At 32.3% G+C, this 22021-nt stretch overlaps 1 protein-coding gene and 1 long non-coding RNA gene across 2 annotated transcripts; both read left to right on the top strand.

Annotated features, from left to right (window-relative positions):
- The first annotated feature begins 108 nt into the window (after positions 1 to 108).
- Positions 109 to 1795, top strand: Prosalpha3 (proteasome alpha3 subunit). The gene is made up of 3 exons (XM_076800581.1): positions 109 to 264; positions 717 to 1344; positions 1425 to 1795. The coding sequence occupies exons 1-3, from the start codon at positions 262 to 264 to the stop codon at positions 1565 to 1567; spliced, it is 774 nt and encodes a 257-aa protein (XP_076656696.1). The 5' UTR covers positions 109 to 261; the 3' UTR covers positions 1568 to 1795.
- Positions 1796 to 6483: 4688 nt separating this feature from the next.
- On the top strand, positions 6484 to 16112 carry LOC143361409 (uncharacterized). Its single transcript, XR_013083445.1, has 2 exons — positions 6484 to 6714; positions 14266 to 16112. It is a non-coding gene; the product is annotated as an uncharacterized LOC143361409 (long non-coding RNA).
- Positions 16113 to 22021: the final 5909 nt, after the last annotated feature.

The following is a 22021-nucleotide window of genomic DNA, read 5'->3' as shown; positions in this document are numbered from 1 at the left end:
TACAATGACACGTAGGCAATGAAAATGAAACTATAAAATGTTTAGGACAAGAAATACAACTTATTCTACGCATGCGTATTGGAAATTGATTTTGGACGTCAGAGTTTCACGTCTATAAGGATATTCTGCGTCTGTGACACTGCAAATTGGTTCTCGAAAAACAGTGGTTTCATCTTCGTAAAAGTCCTCTATGCCTACAGTGTCAACTTTTCAAGTTTACATTTTCAAGTGTAGCAATTGTAATAATAAAAGTTACGCATAATGGTAAATATCGGATAAATTTATTTAATATTTATATTTTAATTATTATTCTTGATATTGTTTTATTTTCATGAATTTCTGAGTGAAACTATGCCGACTAGGTTATATAAATTGCACTGTCATCGGACAATAATGAAGTTTTCTATATAACAATGACAGAATAATTAATTTTGTTAATATTGAATTACATTGTGATCATATGGAATTAGTCTTGTCCTAAGTAAAAGCTTTTACTCAAATATTTTACAATAATTTTGATTACTTTCGTTAACGGTACATGTAGGTTAAAGCTACATGATCTATTATACGTAGATCTGAATAATTCTGTAGTTTATATATCAATTTTTATTAATATATTTAATGTTTATGACTGAAAACTAATAAAGAATGTTAAAATTATCTTTTGGGAATTACTTGTAATTATATATGTTTACATCATATCATTTTATTTGTAGGCACGGAGATATGATACACGTACAACGATCTTTTCACCAGAAGGTCGTTTATACCAAGTAGAATATGCAATGGAAGCTATCAGTCATGCTGGTACTTGCCTTGGTATCTTAGCAAATGATGGAATTCTATTAGCAGCAGAAAGGCGTAACACGAACAAACTTTTAGATGAAGTTTTTTTCTCTGAAAAGATTTATAAGCTAAATGATGATGTTGTTTGCTCTGTTGCTGGTATTACCTCAGATGCAAATGTATTAACAAATGAATTGCGCCTTATCGCGCAACGTTATCTTCTGCAGTATGGAGAACCAATTCCATGCGAACAACTTGTGTCTTGGCTTTGCGATGTAAAACAAGCATATACACAGTATGGTGGAAAAAGACCATTTGGAGTTTCAATTTTGTATATGGGATGGGATAAACATTATGGGTACCAATTATACCAGTCAGATCCAAGTGGAAATTATGGAGGATGGAAGGCAACTTGTATTGGAAACAATGCAGCTGCAGCGGTGTCATCATTAAAACAAGAGTATAAAGATGGAGAAAAAACATTAAAGGATGCTATGGCATTAGCTATAAAAGTACTTTCAAAAACTTTAGATATGAATAAATTGTCTTCAGATAAAGGTGAATCTAATTTTTGCATGTTTTTTTTTTGTAATCTGTGTAGCCTATAAGGTCTTAACTGTTTACTTGTTTTATTGCAGTTGAAATGGCCACATTAACCAGAGAAAATGGCAAAACCAAAATAAGGATTCTTTCTGCAAGTGAAATTGATGCTTTAATTGCAGAGTATGATCGTTTAGAAGCACTTGCTGAACAAGCCAAGAAAGACAAGCAGAAATTATAAAACGAAATATATACCTTGTATTCTTTTTGTATGCGTTTCTGTTTAAAAATATTATCCTGAGATATCGTGAACTTTATTGTTTAGCAATTGATCTTTATACATGCTACCAATTTGGTGCTTTTTTGTGTATCACATTCAGTACTGAAAGGGGAACACAATAAGAAACAAATGAAAGGATATATTTAACTAGTAATAATACAAAAATAAACATTTTTTATGTTCCACTGACTACGTCTTCTTCATACGCATTTGCAGAGTTGAATTTAAATATTACTTCTCAAATTATGATACTAACAAAATAGCAATCGATTATTTTTTAATTTTTTACATAAAAAATAAAAAGAATATACAGGATGTCCCAAAAATGTTGTATTTCCTTGAAAGAGGTGATTCCTGAGGTCATTTGAGGTACCTTTTTCCTTTCCGAAATTATTCATGGCTTTGTTAAGAGGTTAATAATATTAACGAAAAACAGACCAATCAGAACGCGGCTGTAGCAGCTCGCACTGAGCCTGGCTTTGCGATTGGCCGTGCCGGGATCCGTCAGCTGCAGTTGCACTCTGATTGGATCGTGTGTTTCATTGAAACTCGAAAAGCCGCGTAGAACATTGTCGTATTTGTATTCTTCTATGTCAACTGAGGAAATAGTTTCATAATTATTTTATTTAGCTTAGATCAATAATTTAAGACAATTAATTACTTTTTTTCATGCAAATGCGTAGACTTAAAACAATACAAAAACCCCTTATTACTGAATATTCTTCACCTATGCGCGCAACATGTAATTCTTCATTTAACTGAGTGCAATCAAAATTCTTTATAAATGTATATAGAATGGAAAAGATAATAAATCCATCATATAAAATCGTGTAAAATGTTATTTCATCCAGAAGATTAAATTTTCTCAAGAAGACTCGTGCTATTAAAGACAGTAATGACTGAGAGAAGTGCAAGTGACTTCATAAGGATTTTAAATTATTTAAACTTAAAAATAAAATACAAAGGTGATCGTATGATATTGTATGTATAAGGATAAACGTTAAAATGTTGAAAAAAAAGACCAAAAAAGTCATGTGTCGAGTCATATTGACTAGGCTGTCGATGCGGTCCCACTCCGGGGCGCGATCCCACTACTGCCCGCCACGGAGACTTTTGGCTGCTGGGTTCCCCCTCTGGCCCGGTTCGCCTCTCCTTAGCCAACCTGGACACCCTCGCTTCCCCAAGGGTGCCCATATTGATGGCGAGCTTAGTGCGGACGCCCTGTCAACGTGAATCCCGTACCAACAGGGACCCCCAACCTCAGACCCTCCAACACAACTAGCCTCCGAGTAGCCGGATTACAGGAGCCGCCACACTCCCAGCTGACAGTCATAGCTACTATTTGTCTATTTAACTCGCAACTTACGAGACGGAACACTCCACTAATAACGCTGAGAACGCTCGGTTTGAAGCTCCAACAACGTTGGAAGCTCTGGTTACGAATTATAATTGTTCAGTAGCAGATTATTGCTACTCGAATGTAGACATGGAGAACGGTACAAATATGGCGGATGCTCCCCAATGCGCGCATTGTTACGTCGATCATGTAGGACATCTGTCGGTAAGTAGATCGATATTTTCGGCTGTATCTTCTGTCGATAAGGTAGACATCTAAACGATGTTATCAAGAGAGCTAACGTCATCTGTTTTATTGATATTTGTTACTTTGGTACCGACGAGATTTTGGTTCATAGAAACATGTAAATTGAAATATTTGATTGGAAAACTATTTTTTTCATAATCTTGCATGATTTGTCCTAAAATTGGAATAAAACGTCGTTTCTATGTTTCAAATTTAACCAATTTATGAACATTTTTAGATTCGAGCTGCCTAAGGGAATATGAAAAATCGTTTTTTTTTTTGTAATAATGTATTTCGTATATATTACTTGAAAGGAAAGGAACATGGTGTCTCTAATTTGAAACTTTTCAGTTAAAGTACTTAATTTGTTTCTAATGGAAAGACTCTATCACCTGCAATTATTTAATACGTGTTTGCAAAGTTAGCAGATTGAAGGGCATTCAATTTAGTCTGCTTTTGTTGTGAAAAAAGTACGATGTTTATCTCATTGAATGTGTTGAAAACATAATTTCATCAATGTCAAGTATTTTTGAATAAAAAACAACGGTGCCTTGGAAATTGATAGTTCCACAGATATTAAGTTGATAAAGTTTACCAACAAATGTTAAATATAATAACAGTTATGCATATATTCTAGATAAACTATAATTGCTAAATGTCTTTCAAGGTATAATACGCGAAGAAGAAGATTAGGTATTCGCACGAGGACACAACGGCGTTCTCACGCAAGTTTTATTTAAATTAATCGATATCACAATAACAACATACTTTGTAGAAATATTACGGACGAGAAACAGGTTAAGGTAAGAAGAAGAAAAGATCAACGGTTGCGAGTTAAACTGGATCTTCTCCCCGAAGAACCGCTTTCAACGACTCGAATAATAGACGAAGGAGACAGAAAAACAAGATGACGGGTTTGAGTATTCGTAGCATGAACCAGTTGAAACGCAGAAGATTTATAATTATGTATTCCTGTTGCGTAAGACGTGCAAATTTATATTTTTACGTTTGTGCACTGCATATGAAATAAATATTTCAGAAATATTAAAAGTTTACGTAATTAAACGTTCGCAAATACTTTATAATTAGATTGCAGAACTTGTACATTTATAACGTATTTAAGTATACAAAATGCAACAAAATAAGAGTTCTAATAACGATTCGATTGACGCCTGATTTTACTTCGAAGTTCTAAAATTATTGAGACACACGTGTCTCAAAATACACGGATCGTAATGTACGTGTAAACGTTTATTGAAAGTCACGTGATACGTGTAACGAAATATACACTTCATACTTTTATATATTAATATATTTAAAAATATTATATTAATATGCAATGTATTAGTGCATATGTTATTTGTCCTATTCATGCGTACTTCATTCTCATGTTGAATATCTCTGTTGAAGTATCTAATTTAATGTATCTTCTATCGTTAAATTCATTTCATATAACTGGCATAATAACACTTCCGATAGTGATAACATGTAATGTATACTAATTATAGACCTCAATAAAGTATGTTTTCATAACTTGGAATCACTCATCGAGCGTCGAAGTAAAGTCAGATTAGCTTACAGTTATCGAAATGCGTGTGAATGTATTGTAGTGTTTCTGAACATTTAAAAATGCCAAAAATTCGAAGGAGCAGAATGTCGTTAATGAAAAGTTGAATTGATCGCGATCCTAATTTCGTTATTCATGAAGATGGAAGTGTGTGCTAGTGATGGCACAGCTGAACATTGATCGTTATTCATGAAAATAATGAAAAATGTGGAAAATTCTGCTACTTGCAACAGATGTAGCACCATACATGGTGAAAACAGGGAAGAAATTCAAATTATTTTATGCTGACGTGATACATGTTACATGTGTACTGTGTATGGTGTACACATGATAGCTGAGGAACTACGACTATATCTTCCAGTAGTTAATACATTAATATCGTGTGTGAAGAAAATATTTTAAAAAACGCCACTTCGTATTGAAGCATATAAGAAAATATTACAAAATATTCCTTTGCCACCGGAACCTATTTTTAACTAGATATGGTACATGGATTGAAGCTGCGTTATTTTATGCCGAACATTGCGATAAAATTAAAAAAGTAAGTAGAATCGTTTAGTAAAAAGAACTCTTGAATGAACGCACCCATTTTATTTATGTCAACAGATACTTGATAATTTTAACGAAAATGATGCAGCTGCAATTAAAATTGCAGAAAATGTGCTCCGACAAGAAAAACTTGCACAGGATTCAATGTTTATTAAAACTTATTTTAGTTTTCTACCGACCACAATGAAGACATTAGAAGCAACAGATTTACCGCTAAACAATTCAATAGAAATATATTTAAATTGCATTAATCATTTAAGCGGTATACTTGGCGATTGTGGATAGAAATAATGATTAAGAAACTAACGGGTACTATTAAAAAAAAATAGTGGATTATCTGTATTAGAGAAAGTTTAAAAATTTTGGCTAATGCATTCTATATGTATAATGCTGCTAGAGTAAATATAAGTATGTACCCATTACTTCCTGTGGCGTAGAGCGGTCATTCTCCGCGTACAAATTAATTTTTACATGTAAGCGTCGCCAAATAACAGCATTAAATATGGGAAAACGCTTGTAATATATTGCAATTCGAATTATAATGACAATAGTTGCAAAATATATTTTTAATACCTGAGATCCCCAAATATTTTGTGTATACTTACATATTTTTCGTACGTGCTTGCATATTCGCATATTTTTTCGTGCACAAATGTCATATGCTTCTTACATGCTTATTGAGCATAAGCATCCATTTGTTTCATCTTTTCCTATGAAAGAGGAGTCCAACAACTGTGTCAGGGTGGGAGATAATTGTAAACTATAGTGGTGACTATACACCTATAAATAATCGATTAATAAAATCGTTTACTTGAAAATTTAACTGTTTGTGTTTCATTTTCAAATCGAACACGTACCTTTGCAATCATCCAACATTATCGATTCTACGCTACTAAGCTTCGGAATGGGCCCCCTGAAAAATCGGCATGGGGCATTATGCGAATCATTTCACATTTCCCAGTCGGTGGCAAGGTGTTTCAAATTACAAAGATGGTCCCGAACTTTCTCCCCACACGCGGTCCAATTTCTCACGAATCCGAACCTGCACCCTTCCCCTAAGGGGTCAGCAAAAAGAAACGACCGTTACCACCTTTCTCCCCTCTTAATCATCCCTCCGGCCGTGTTCTGTGTGCCCGAATAAACGTACATCCCCTTCGCTGGCTCCGGAAACAGGTAAAGATCTCCGTTCGCGCGACCTTCGACCCCTCGACCCTACTGGATCAAAGGAAAGAGGGTGCATTGTGCTCAGAAATGTTCTCACGAGCCATCGTAACGTCTGCACCCGTCAAAACGACTATTTAAGGGCCCGTATGGCCACCGGAACAGTCAGAAGTGTTTTGCAACTCGTGGCGGATAGCAACGCGGACGATCCTCCTCTGGATCATCTCGTCAAGGACCTCTTCGTGGAGGGTGAGTCCCGTTTCCGGCAACTTAGGTCTTGGTGCTTCGATAGACTACGCAAAAATATTACTATCTCGGCCGTTTTATTTCATTTTACTTTATTTTATTTTATTTTATGTCACTCTACTCTCGTCCTTTTCTTTTATTTCTCTTTTGGTTTCATTTTGTTCGAGCTGTGATCGTTTTTCTCGCGCACTGCAAATTGAACTGGACCATTTCGACTAAAATTTGTGCTACTTATTATAAAAGTGGGCTAAATCGCACATGGACTATGAATTTTTATTGCAAATTTGAATTTTTATATCTATTCAATTAAACGGAAATTCACCTGGACATTTTAGAATGACTCAATAATTTTTACAACTTTAAACGTTGTTAAATTTCGATGGTAGTTTCCATATTCTTGCACACTGTTGACCCAGATGATCTCTGAGCACATGAAATTCATAGTTTTTGTTGCGCGAACATTTGTTGATTATACCGAGAACGTATAACGCATAAATATTTCGTATTCTTGCTTCATTTTTCATTTCGAGTTGCACCAATTAAGAAATTTTGAACAAGGATAAATTTAAGTGACCATGACACTATTTCGGTTCTTGACCTTTTCTCGAGCAACACAAAATAAATGACATGGATCAGTTTTCAATCAATTTTATAATTAGTAGCACGTTTACCGAAATTTTTCTTACGAATAAAGAAACCATTTACATTTCAAAATTCTGGGAATTTTTAGTTTTATATTTTAAAATAGAATCATTATTCGCGTTATCTTCAGTGTCGGGATAGTGATTGGGTTAGTGTGCGCACATAAAATTACTATTTCTGATGAGAAAATTGTCTCTATTAATTGTATCAATTTTATCAGTTGCAGATTCGAATATCTACGTAATTTCAGGATTATGAACATCTTATGAATCCAGTTCGCAATATTGCAAAGCAAATCTTTTTTCAAGTAGAGTCGATTAAAAATAATTGGGCCCGTACACGTGAAACTGTGGTTTTAAATTTAAGAAATTGTAACACGAATATTACACTATGGATTTTTAAAACCAAACTGGTTCTGAAATGATGCAAATTTTGTTTATAATTCAATAATCACATGGTAGTTCATCAATACTATATTCTTCAATACAAACTGATTCTCTTATCGACATTAACTGCATCTGTTTTTCCAATTTTGTTTCTCATTTTTCGATCAAGCGTAAGAAACGATTCTATTAATCTTGCCTGAATAAAGTTAATACTTGTCTGAACGAACCTTAAAAACTGTAGGAAAGAGATACAAATTTAATTTTGGTATTCAAAATTCTTGGGCTGTTACACGTGGAAAACGTGTGAACAATTTGTTACAAAAGAATGATTAACGCACTGATCAGAGATACGAACTTACATAACAAATTTGACACTCTACTAAAGTTACATTAAAAAATTTTACATTTTCTTGTCATTTTGAAATACTATAAATAAATGTGTCAGTTACTGTTACTCGTTATTTACAACCATTATTAATACATTCCTGGTGTAACCGAGAAAAATATTACATATAACTGATCGACAATTTTACATGCATCCAGGCTCGTGAATTTTTTACACAATAATTAATACACGGTAGATTTTATTAAATTCTAGCACAGAAAATTGCCGCAATAAAAATTGCTTGGAAATTTATTTGAAATGCAACAATCATATTGCCACTAGATTTCCCTTCATTCTAATGTAGAATTAAAATATTCGATATCAGTAAAATTTTGTACACTACGAATTTGATACCCTTATAGAGTACACAAACATAAATGAAACATAATGAAACAGAAATAACTGAACTTAATCAAACCCATAGCTGGTATACGATTTATTACTACTCGTTTTTAGAAAATTATTCATTGAAATTAAAATTTCTTAGACCGTTCAAGATTGCACATCATTCGTTGATTAACATTTTAATTGAATTGCAGTTTATTGCTGATCAGCTCGATACGAAAAGTTTTCGTTTTTATTTGTTGATTTCATCTGATACATGCGACAAGCTCTTGTAATATATAAGACTGCACATGATTCCTGTTTAATTGATAAAAGCTAACGCATCTATAGCATACGTGACAGCCGAAAATACAATAAAACACAGATTTTCAAAAGTTTTCCAAATTTGCACCGACATTTGTGGTCTCCTTCTAAGTGAATATTTTGAAATAGTGAGCAAGAAAAAATCTTTACACAACAAATTAACTTACCATATGTGTTCTACAGAGAGTGTTCCAAGAATGTTGTACTTTCTTGAAAGGGATGATTCCTGAGGACATTTGAAGTAACTTTTTCCTTTGCGGAAATGTTCTCCGTGGCTTCGTTAACGAGCTATTAACGAAAAACTCGGACCAATCAGGGCGCGCGGCGGTAAGGGACCGATTGCGGCTCGGCCAATGACAACGCCACGCTCATCGGGACTTGTCGCTGAGCGCCCTGATTGGTCCGTGTTTTGCGTTAATAACTCGTTAACAAAGCCGCGGAGAACATTTTCGCAAAGGAAACAGTTACTTCAAATCACCTCAAGAATCACCCCTTTCAAGGAAGTACGACATTCTTGGGACTCCCTGAATAATTGTTAAAAAGCATATTCAAAATTCAACAATTCCATAATACAAGCATTTCACGGATAATCCCATACAAAACAGAATTGATTATTGTTCTCTGTTGCAAAATTTTAAGATACTTTTACGACATTCCAGAAAAAGAGTCGAAGATTTAAATTCTATTTGGCAATAAGTTTGAACTTCGATCATTGTCTTACGTAATAGGAAAAGTATGTGACATAATTGACAAATTTTCTCCATTACCTTCTCTATTGCCATAAAGCTTCTCGAAATGTCTTGAAGTATACTTCTTTTCTTATATAACAACAAAGACAAATGTTTCGAGCATGAAGAAACAGTATGCAAAATATTGCTCGTGTTTACGTTTATCTCGTTCACGATTTCACTGTAATGCTATTGCTATTATTACACAGTTGAAAGTTACACTCCTTGACTAGTCTGTGGACCTTGTATATTTATACATCATAAGTAATTATTTTCGAGAGATCATAAAAGAAATTGGGAAAGAAAGTTTTTGTATTATTATCAGAAGAAAGATATAATTATCAATAATACTTGATTACACAATGACAACCGTTGTTAAAAGTGACACTATCAAATAGTATCAAATAGCCCTGTCACCATTACAATGAAATTATTATTTGGCCATTTTCTGGTGTCTGTGACGAAGCTGTTCTTAAAAGTACTTCATTTTTACGTTACATTGATAAATACGAGCAGCAAATGCAAAATCGATAAGGATTTGATAAATATAGAATTAAATGTACAATCGATAAGGCTTTGATAAGTATAGTACTAAAAACAAAATTGATAAGGCTTTGATAAATACAATAAAAGGTTTAAAACATTCCACACAAAAGAAGTTTATAGATTAATCAATAACAAGAATAGTAAATATTAATAACGCGGAGATTACACCGAAATTACTTTCTGAACAATATACTGCAATGATATTATTACTATTTCATATAAGTGTATAATAGCATTTTTTCTCAAATCTGTGACATACATCGGCCCAATTATCAATGCTTGATTTCACTACAGAAATAGATTACTTTAATCACTTAGTATTTAAAACATTTTTGTTTGCTTCTTTTCTAAATAAAGTATTTATATATTTCTGTCATTAATTCTCTATGCGACATATTGCAAATAGATACAATGCCAAACAAATGTAAAAGTACTTATCTCTTATCTCGTTATCTCTTTCCTAAAACTTTTTCAAAATATTGCAACTGATAATATATAATAAATTGTTGTAGTCGATAACACTGAAGACATGAAAAATGGAGAATCATTATTGCGGAACAGTTCCTATGGTATTTAGAAATAAATAAATGGAGAAACTGTGCTTAGTATTTTTTATGAATAAACCACAAGGTAGACAATTTATCGAAACTATTACAACGAACAAAATAATTGTTTTAAGCAAGTGATGATGTTGATACAAAAAATGGAGAGAATTGTTCATTAACCGATACATTGGTCTCTAATTTTGTTTTTGTTCATTTATCATTGATCATTTTTCCGTTACTATAATGTTTTCCTGTGTTACGGAAAACTTTTCCTGCGTTTCTTCAAGTTCCATCATTCGTTTCATCGTCGCGAGAGATGTCGATCGATGCCGATGTCCTTTTATTTTTTTTTTTCGTTTTAATTTCCAAAAAGTAATCTCACTCGGCCCTACTCTATCCAGGCACTAAGATCCAATACGAAAATTTGTATTCAAAATTTTCTATGCTCCACTTGTCGTTCACCGTTTTCGGAATGTCCAAATTTTTTACGAAATAGAATGCAAAATTCTCCGGTGCCTTCAATGACAAACTTGTACTTTTTTTCTTTTTGTCTATTATAAACAAATCCACATAGATACACGAAAAAATTGATAAATTTTTATCTCGTTTCAGTTTCCAGAGTTATCATAAAATCCTCATACAAATTAACAAATGTTTACTTTCTCGTTTTTCATAATGTTGTATCCTAGTTTTATATTTCATTTCATTACTCAACGAAATTCACAGAAATAATATAAAATTCAATGGTCAATTGCGCTCCCTCGAAATTCCTTGAAATAATTTCTTTTTTACGAAGTTCAAAAAATCTACTTTGATAATACTTTTTCTGAAATAGAAAACATGAAATTTTATCGAACTGGACCTAAAATAATTTTAAGAAATGACAGATAAATAGAATCGATAAATAAAAATGGACGATTTAACGATCATCGGTGAGATACAGTATCGGGAATTGATCATGAATTATTACAGCATTGTGATCCGTTTTATGTGAAAAATAAGTCTAAATTGAAATGTTGAATGAATGAAGGAAGCCAAACTTTACAATTTTTAAATTAGATATTGTTTACCGTTTCTGATGATTACCGAACTGATGGCATACTTGACATCGATCTAAAATGGACAGTAAACAGTGAACACATGTTACTCAGTCAACCAATTTTCTACATTTTCAGTAAAAATGTGCAACAAAAAATTGATAACTGAACTATACTCGATTTGTAAAGAAAGCATCTATTCAGAGAGCAACTAAACTTTTGAATAAACTATATGGCAATATAGTTCTAATTCAGAACACCCATCCACCATTTTCTTCTTTGAAAATGGGAGAGGATGTCGATAACTGAAAAGGGAAATACTACTGAAACAAAATAGAAGATAAAATGAACGAAATAAGAAGTGTAAATTAAATTCCGCATTTTATAACAAAAATAAATACTCATTCAGTGGTACATACGCAAAGAAATTTGATCTTATTGTTGAATCGTTAGTTTAGTTAATTTAATAAAGTCATAATAGCATACGAAATCACGTCATATGTAATTTTAACAACAACAATTTTTTGTTTCTTTTTAATACAATAGTACACAACGTAATATTTTATTTGTTGACTTCGATACGTCACCATGCACTTAAAATTATTTACTACATACTGAAGTAATCTCAAGTTATTTGTCTACATAGAGCCATAAATTTTAAATTAACGATGATTCATTGCACATTTGCCATTATTGTTGAATATAATTCATTATTATCCGGAGGAATTTTCATAATTGAAATTATTTATTGTCATTTAACAACTACGTTTCGAAACTGCTATGCACTCCACTCTTCTAAAATCTTTGGTTATTTTAAGAAGTGCAATATTCTAATTAATAAGTTGACAATAGACAATTTTTTTGTAAAAAGGAATTTATTAGTTCTCATTTGTAAACTGATCCTATATGAATCGATCTAAATCGACACATGCTTCAAATAAAAAGTACTCTATTTCAAATATATCAAAACCGTATCCTGATAAAACTTCTATTTCAATTTCAAATTTTTTTAGAACGATGAGAAATCTGATCTAGATCCGCCGAGGTCTCATTTTAAATTTACGAAATGCTTGCTTCGACCGGTCAAGGCCTTGTTTTCAAATTTACCAACGTTTCGTGGGCATTGATCTACATTATTTAAATTCCTAGAAATTGTTAATTTATACATATTTCGCTTAAAAAACTGTTTTCAAATTTGACGAAATATAATTTGGATTTGTTATTGCTACGCGTGCCAATTACCAAATCGAATTTCTAGAAATACAAAGTACACAAAAATTAAAAACTACTGAATATTGTGTTGAACATCTTTGGCCATTTTTACTGAACTGTGGGAAAATATTTTCTGTCAAACATTTTCTGAAACATTTATATTTAGGAGACATAGTAGATTAACCACGGCATACCATAATTTGAAATATCAAACAATTAAAAAGAAGAAGCAATTAAAGAGACATCACCCAGCATAAACAAATGTACTATGATTTCGTATGAACTATGATATTTTACAGAAGAAAAGATAAGTTCGACTACAGTTGTCCAAAATGATTTTGGCTATGAGAAAAAATTTCAATGGCTGTTTGTACGACAAAATATATTTCCATAGTTGCATGGACATAACCAACAAATGAAATAAACATTTTACATAACAATAACATTATTATATATTATATACATTTCGATAGAAATGTTCAATTTGCTACATCTCTAAAAAAAATACAAATTGTACTTACAGAAAGCAAATTATTTTTCAAAGAAATATCTTGAGAATAGCAAAAAATTCTAAAGCAATAAAGTCAACAAAACCATTCCATTTTTCTACGTAAAGTTATTGCAGTTGCAACACAGTATTGCGGAGAAACCATGCATATGCCTGAAAGTACAAACTGATAGCATAAAGCTTAATAACTCGGACACTAACATAAGACGCATTTGAATGAATCAAGAAAAAGAATAAAAAATAGAAAACTTAAATACAACATATATTAATAAATAAATTGTTATAAATATTCCAATATACGTTTACTAGACATATTTCACATCGTAATGGATTTAAAAAAGCACAGAAAAGATCTAATGTGTAAAACAGCTCAAATTTATGCTAATAATTATTTAATTCATAACTATTATAATAATATAACTATTTGTGGATTTAGATGAAATTATACTATCTCACTCTACGCTTCTGTCTACCATTTTGATACAGATGAATAGTAAATATAAACGTAATATTGAATATAATTTAATTGAACAATTGCATTTATAAAGTGCATTTTGAAGGTCCACTTAATTGAAAAAAATTCACAGCGCAATTGATCTGAATTGAAATCAGATTTGGCTTCAAACAATATCGTTGAATTCCGATTACAAACGAAACATCAAAAACCATCCTTCTGAATGAAAAAAGAGAGCTAACCAAAAAAGAGTCGAAACTGGACGAAAATGAATAAATAAAAACACTACTACTTTTTTTTTCATCACCTTCATTTCTTATACTCCGTCATCTTCTACGATAACCTTTTCATGTTTTCCTACTTTTGTTTGCAATTCTTTGTGTTCGTTTGTTGTTCAACACTATCAAAATTCTTTTCTTTACACTTTCTTTGGCGTTTTTTTCTAACACTCACAACCTTCCAGGTCTCCAGGACGAAGTGATCGACAATCCTTGCCATGGAGGACCTTCAATGCCGAAGAAGAAATGGAAGTCCAGAAGACGACAGAATAGTCCAAGGAGTCAATTAAGGATCAAACTGAAAAAAAGGAATTGTTCCAGAATGAACGAAGATCTAGCCTAAATTGATATTAACGAAACATAAGGAAATGTTTTCTAGTTGAGACAAGAATCAGTGACGTCAGGACTAACAAATGATGGACCAAAGACGTTTCAAGGCCCATGATCATTCGAAGATTTAACAATTCATTGAATATATCTGGCGAATTTCAAATAACAACAAAAAACAATCCTAAAAAACGGAAGAATATGGCCGCTTAAGACGACATCACAAGAGAAGAAGAAAATGGAGAAGAAAATTCAGAAAAAAAGAAGCAGACTGTAAAAGTAAACGAAGATAGAAGATGATGAAAACAAAATAACTGTAATATATACAAAAATTAATCCATATAAAAATTAAAGAAATAAATGGAAAAAATTTCTAGGACGATAACTAGATAATACAAAAATTTGCATATGAAACTGGACGTCAATAAAAAAAGTAGAATTGAATTTATGTTTTGACGGCGATAATATTGGAAAGCATCAATTCTTATTGGAATTCAAATCGGACCCTTTCAGCTGCAGTGAAACACACGCCAAAACAATTAGAAAATTGGAAACGAAAGGAAAAACATTTTTTGGGACGCTATCAAAACTGTTCAACGCGACACACGTTTAAGAAGACGTTGTTTGGATCTAAATTGGAAAGGAAAGCGCAAATATTTTTGGTACGACATCAAAATTGTTCAAAGCTTCACGTATTTAGAAGAAGCCAACAATCGGTTCCATCCAAATTGAGAAGAAAATCAAAAAGAATTTTTGGAACGGTATCACAATTGTTCAAGGCAACACACTATCAAGAAAACAATCGTTGTTTGGATCTAAATTGGAAAGGAAAGGAAAAATATTTTTGGTGTAACATCAAAATTGTTCAAAGCTTCACGTATTTAGAAGAAGCCAACAATCGGTTGAATCCAAATTGAGGAGAAAATCAAAAAGAATTTTTGGTACGGTATCACAATTGTTCAAGGCAACACACTATCAGGGAAACAACCGTTGTTTGGATCTAAATTGGAAAGGAAAGCAAAAATATTTTTGGTACAACATCAAAATTGTTCAAAGCTTCACGTATTTAGAAGAAGCCAACGATCGGTTCCATCCAAATTGAGAAGAAAATCAAAAAGAATTTTTGGAACGGTATCACAATTGTTCAAGGCAACACACTATCAAGAAGACAATCGTTGTTTGGATCTAAATTGGAAAGAAAACCAGAAACATTTTTTCCAACGGTTTCAAAATTGTTCAAGCCAACACACGTCCAGGAAGACAACCACTGTTTGAATCTAAAGTAGAAAGAAAATTAAAAACATTTTTTTAAGCTGTATCAAAATTGTTCAAGGCAACACCCATTCAGGAAGACAATTATTATTTGAATCTAAATTAGAAAGAAAATTGCAAACAATTTTTGAGACGGTATCAAAATTGTTCACGGCAACACACGTTCAGGAAGACAACCATTGTTTGAATCTAAATTGGAAAGAAAAACAAAAACATTTTTTTGACCGGTGTCAAAATTGCTCAAGACACCATACGTTCAGGAAGACAACCATTGTTTGAATCTAAATTGGAAAGAAAAGCAAAAACATTTTTTTGACCAGTATCAAAATTGCTCAAGACAACACCATACGTTCAGGAAAATAACCATTGTTTGAATCTAAATTGGAAAGAAAACCAAAAACATTTCTTTGAACGGTATCAAAATTGTTCAACGCAACACACATTGAAGAAAACAATCGTTGTTTGGATCTAAACTCGAAAGAAGAGCAAAAATATTTTTTGATACTATTTCAAAATTGTTCAAACTAAGACGTATTTGGAAAAAGGCAACGATCGGTTGGATCTAAATTAGAAAGAAAAGCAAAAATATTTTTTGGGACAGTATCAAAATTGTTTAAGGCAACACACGTTCAGGGAGACAACCATTGTTTGAACCTAAATTACAAAGGAAATCAAAAACATTTTTTGTATGATATCAAAACTGTTCAACGTGACACACATTGAAGAAAAGACAATCGTTGTTTCGATCTAAATTGAAAAGGAAAACAAATACTTTTTTTGGTACGGTATTTTGGTTTGGACTTGAATTTAGTATTTTAATTCCTTCAATTAAACAAAAATACGTGAAAATCGAAAATTGGTACAAAAAATAGAAAGATTAAGACAAAATTGTTCGACTCAAAAATACTGGTTAAATTGTTTTGAAAATATTGGCAACGTTACAATGTCATATGAAGTAGTGGTAAGCGATTGTGCGAGGTAAAGGAGATACGTTGTAATAGGAATTGTAACCCCGAGGGGAACAATAAATGAATACATACATACAATGTCATATGAAATACGATCACAAAAAAATATTTGTTCAGTTATTGTTAAAGTTTCGTGTTAAATTGGTTAAAGTTTCATAGTTGAACATTGTCATTCTTTACTTGAAACGCCGTTTCAATATTACGCAACACAAAAAAGAAAAAAAAATTATCGAAATTCAATAGTCAAATTGAAATTCATTTTTCATTGTTTGATAATATTGGACCATTTTTCCAGAAGGATACAATAAATTATTAACAGTTACTTTGAGAAAACAATATTCGGAACTCTGCTAAGGTTTTATCATTGACAAAATTGCATCTCACATTTGGCAAGATTAAAAAATAAATTTTAAAAATTGTTCATTTTTTAGAGTTAAAATATTTTTCTAGGAAAATGCTAAATCGCCAACAATTATTTTCAAAAAACAATGTTCGGACTCCGTTGTGCTTTTATCATTGACATAAAAATTGCTTCTCACATTTGGCAACCATAAAAACCAAATTTATGCACCAGCTTTTGAAAGTGGTTTTTAGGATAATGTGAATTATCAAAATTTATTATCGTTAATAATTTCAACACAAATAAAACATGATTTAGGAACTATACATATTAGAAGAAAAAAAATTTGATGCGCTCAAAATTCTGTTTCAATAAGTTTGTCCAAAATATTTTCTGATCTACATTTAAAAAGTGAATTCATTAGAAACGAGAAAACTAACTCAAGAATTAAAAGTAAATTAATTTTCTTAAGAAAAATAGTAAGAAGAAAATATAATGATAAAGATTTGAAAAATTAAAAATTCGTTTCGGTAAACGTTTCCAAATAATGTGAGTTTCGTCTTACGGATTTCAAAGTATTAAAATGTAATATTTGTGTATTAAAAATTACATAATTCGGAGATATATAATGAGATTATGAAAATGTTCAAAATTTGCTTTTGATAACAATTCTAAATTACTCTTTGGACTCTAAATTCTTCTCGGTAATGATTAAAATTGACTACATTTTTTATAAGAAATAAAATACCATAAATGAATTGATTACAAACAAATATGCGGAATTTATTTTGAACTATTGTCAAATTCGAAATTCCTTTCCGTTTATAAATACATAGTTTACATGCAACTCACGTTCTAAGACAAGAAAAGTTAAAGCAAATTTACAGTGTTTCGATTAAGTTTCCGGTGGATTGAAGCGAAATTTTTGTTACGTTTGACTTGTTAAGTTTACCTCTCATTTGTTAAATCATGTTTCTCGATTTTCAAACGTTGTTACTAAAAATCCGAGTTTTCCTTGTTAAAATGATGTTATTGTAGTTATTGTTAAGTTTGCCGCGCGTTCGTTCTCTCTCTGTCGTTTTCGTTAATGTTATCGCTTCGTTAAGTTACTGTTGAGCTAAAGTAAGATAGAAATTCGAAGTTACGTTGATAGTTACGTTTTTGTTTGCAAAAATACGTTACGTTTGCAAAGATATGTACAGAGGAAAAAGAACGACATCTCACCAGAGTCGCCAGATCAAGACTTTGTTCCCACTCTAATTTCCCCTTCTACCACGACCCGGTCACGTGACGTGTTTCGTCTCTGTAGTGCATACTCCGATACTGCAAGAGAGAGAGGGTAACTTTTCCCCTCGATTCGTGCTCCCTCCCCTCGTCTGGCGACACTGCATCTCGCTGACGAAATCGGAACAAAACAGAAACCCGAAGTTAACGTTAATTGTTACGTTTTTGTTTGACCACTTGTAAAAAAAGAAAAAGAAAAACAGAGAAAAAAGAACAACATTTTGACTGTTAAATTAGAAACAAAACAGAAAACCCGAAGTTAACGTTAATTGTTACGTTTTTGTTTGACCACTTGTAAAAAAAGAAAAAGAAAAACAGAGAAAAAAGAACAACATTTTGACTGTTAAATTGGAACAAAACAGAAAACCCGAAGTTAACGTTAATTGTTACGTTTTTGTTTGACCACTTGTAAAAAATGAGAATGAAAAACAGAGAAAAAAGAACAACATTTTACTGTTAAATCAGAACAAAACAGAAAACCCGAAGTTAACGTTAATTGTTACGTTTTTGTTTGACCGTTTGTAAAAAAAGAAAAACAGAGAAAAAAGAACGACATTTTACTGTTAAATCAGAACAAAACAGAAAACCGTAGTTAACGTTAATTGTTACGTTTTTGTTTGCACGTTTGCAAAAGGAAAAGAAAAACAGAGAAAAAAGAACGACATTTTACTGTTAAATTGGAACAAAACATAAAACCGAAGTTAACGTTGATAGTTACGTTTTTGTTTGCACGTTTCGAAAAATGCAAAAAGAAAAAAAGGACGATATTTTACGTCGGAAATGCCACAATCTTTACGCATAAAATGTTAAACGAATAATGCATTGTGCGTCAAAATTTGATCGATACACTTTTCACGTAAAATATACGCACTTTAAAAAAAATGAGGTTTCATTCGAAAGCTTTGTTTCTGTTAATGTTTGATCGGAGAAAACGTTGTTTATACCGTTGTTCATTGTTTCCACTGAAAACGAATCTGTGTTACTGTTGAAATTTTGTTGTAAATGGCGTTACTAGTTACACGAAAAAACCATTGTTCTCTGTTTTTGGTTTTTCAGTTTATTACGTTTTCTCTTTGGTTTTCACCGCAGTGCCTTCGGTTTGTTACTGGATAAATTTCATGTAGGGCTTACCCTAATCAATTACTGTGGGGGTGCCAATTACTTATATTAATTGTACTTATTTTCAAAGCATAACGAATATTAAAAAAGAGACATTATATTAACTGATTTTAATGAAAAAAATTTAATACCTCTTTCTTGATATTCAATAGGCTTTAAAAATAAGTATAATTTATATAGGCACAGTAATTAACACCCCCACAGTGTTTGGGTCCCTTACTTGAACTTGAACGCATTTTTGTATACGAATTTGTATTCCGGACAACAATATATAAACGAATCGACCATCGGCTCGATTTGTTTATCTATTCGTTGACTAATAATTAATGAATTCGTTTTAAGGTCGGTGAATCACGTTGCCGCCCGATTACTATGCGAACACTGCCAATGGTTACAAGATAAACAAACGAGAAAAACCGATTTCGTTTATCGTGTTATTGATCTTTCGCTTTTGCTCTTCGACAGTTACATTATTTCCTTTTTTGAAGCGTGCACGCGATGAAAAAGTAAACAGTGTAGATTAAACTGTTCCTCCGGACAAAGCGATTGCGTAATTAATGGGTCCACGTGTGTTAATACGACCGCGCGTAATTATAATTAGTTTGCTTACTCATAAACAGCTGATTTTATGCATTCACGGAATACTTGGTTCTTCAAAATTCGATGTAATGGCAAATTTCGTCGACGGAAAGAAAAAAAAAGAAATAAATAATTTGTTCGGAACGTAACATTCAAAAAAGACTTTTTTGATCTAGGTCATTAGCGATCACAAAACAAAAAGAAGACTTTTACTTCATTAGGCTTCGGTAGAATCTTGAAGAAATATTTTTTTGTAAATTCGGCTTTTTCATGGTAATTTATAAGTGTCTGTTTTTGCATAAACATCCGCAACCTGCTTTTGTACTATCTATTGCTGCGTGTGTACGAGTGAATTGTAACTATTAATCTTTGATATTGTATCGATCTTTCAACAGTATGCTACGAACGTTGTGAACCATAATGAGCAACGAGAGAAGAATTATATTCTAATGTGCGTGCGTCGATGACCAGTCGTCACTTAGATAACTCTACGACTTGTGTAACGTGTATAAAATAGAAAATAAAAAACATTAATATATTAAATGTATCTCGTTTAATCGGCATCCCTCGTTTATATTCATATTTTTCAATTATGCAACATGTTAAATTGTGATTCACGATCAAAAGATTGAAACGTTTTTACGTAAAAAAGTAAAGGTCACCTTGACTTTTTTAAATGCCACCATATGCTTTGAACATCGTAGGATCGTTGCTGACGTGGGGACGAATTCAACAGTGACCTTGAAACGAAAATTATTTCTTATAATTCTATTTTGTTGTAGTCGATGTATAGGCTTTGGAGAAAATATAGAATAAATATAAACTTTCTTTTCTTTTCCTATGAAAATCATGAACGATTAAGAATTTCTAATCGCTATAACCACAAAATAAATATTAGTGCAAAATGCAAAATCTAAATACATATCGCATTCGAAAAAAAAAAGAAATTACAAGTTGATAACGTGTTTGTCATTCGAATTTGGTTTTTAAATGGTTTTTGACCATCGGTGGTTGGGGAACGGGCATTTTTGGAAACGAGAGGCGGCGTCTTTTAAGATCTACGGAAAATTAGTGAAAATCGTTGTCCGTTCCGGCGCGGCTGATCGTCGGCGATAGATATGCACATCAAAGAAAAACGACAGGGAAATAAATGTGGAAAAACCGGGTAGCGTGAATGGAAACGGTCTCTTGGGGACCGATAACTAGAGCCGATAAAATCGGAAACTGGAAGGGAAAAGGCAAGGAGGGTAAGCAGAAGCAGAACGATTCGTGATGGTACGGGAGATATGCAACAAGGACTTGGAAATCGTGGCCTACGCACTACTCGGAGCAGAAAATTCTGGTGATCGATGTGGATCGCGTAAGATCGTCCGGACGCTCGAAAACAACCAGGTAGACGGGACTCGAAACCAACAAATATTCCTGAATGTTCAAGCCGATGATGAGGCAACGTTGTTATGCGGCTCTGCTCATAATTAGAATACGGATGTTCATGCAAATTCACATTTTTATATTCAATTTTGATACGAATAAAAGCATTACTAACACTAGGTTTACGGGAACCGTCAAAATGGCGGGATCTAATATTTATAATTTACAATTATTAACATTGTGAAGATGTATCCATGAGGAACTATTCAACAAACTTTTTTTGAGGGGTATACATTATTTAAAAAATGGCTAAAAATATGGATAGACATGTTCCTGTTATTTTTGAAAAGTAATTTAAAATAGTCACTTTTAGTGCTCCGTAAATCTGGTGTTAATTTTGATTTGTACACACATTAACATCAAAAATAAAATGGGTGCGTTCGTTCAAAAGAGTTCTTTTTACCAAACGAATATGCATAAATGGGACAAATAACATTAATATATGCTTTTAAACGTACACATGCAAAGGATATGCCTTACGCAAAATATGGAAAGTAAACAATATATTTTTCGAACCTACTGGTCGCAAAATTAATTTCCGATCCGGTCCCATTGCTCGAAACGTTTTCTACAAAAATATGCATTCGCATAAACATCCGGAGTTCACACGTGACAGTAGCA

This window comes from Halictus rubicundus, chromosome 15, assembly GCF_050948215.1.
Source record: "Halictus rubicundus isolate RS-2024b chromosome 15, iyHalRubi1_principal, whole genome shotgun sequence".
NCBI lineage: Eukaryota > Metazoa > Arthropoda > Insecta > Hymenoptera > Halictidae > Halictus > Halictus rubicundus.
The sequence above is the reverse complement of the archived record's forward strand: the minus strand, read 5'-3'. Positions and strand labels throughout refer to the sequence as shown.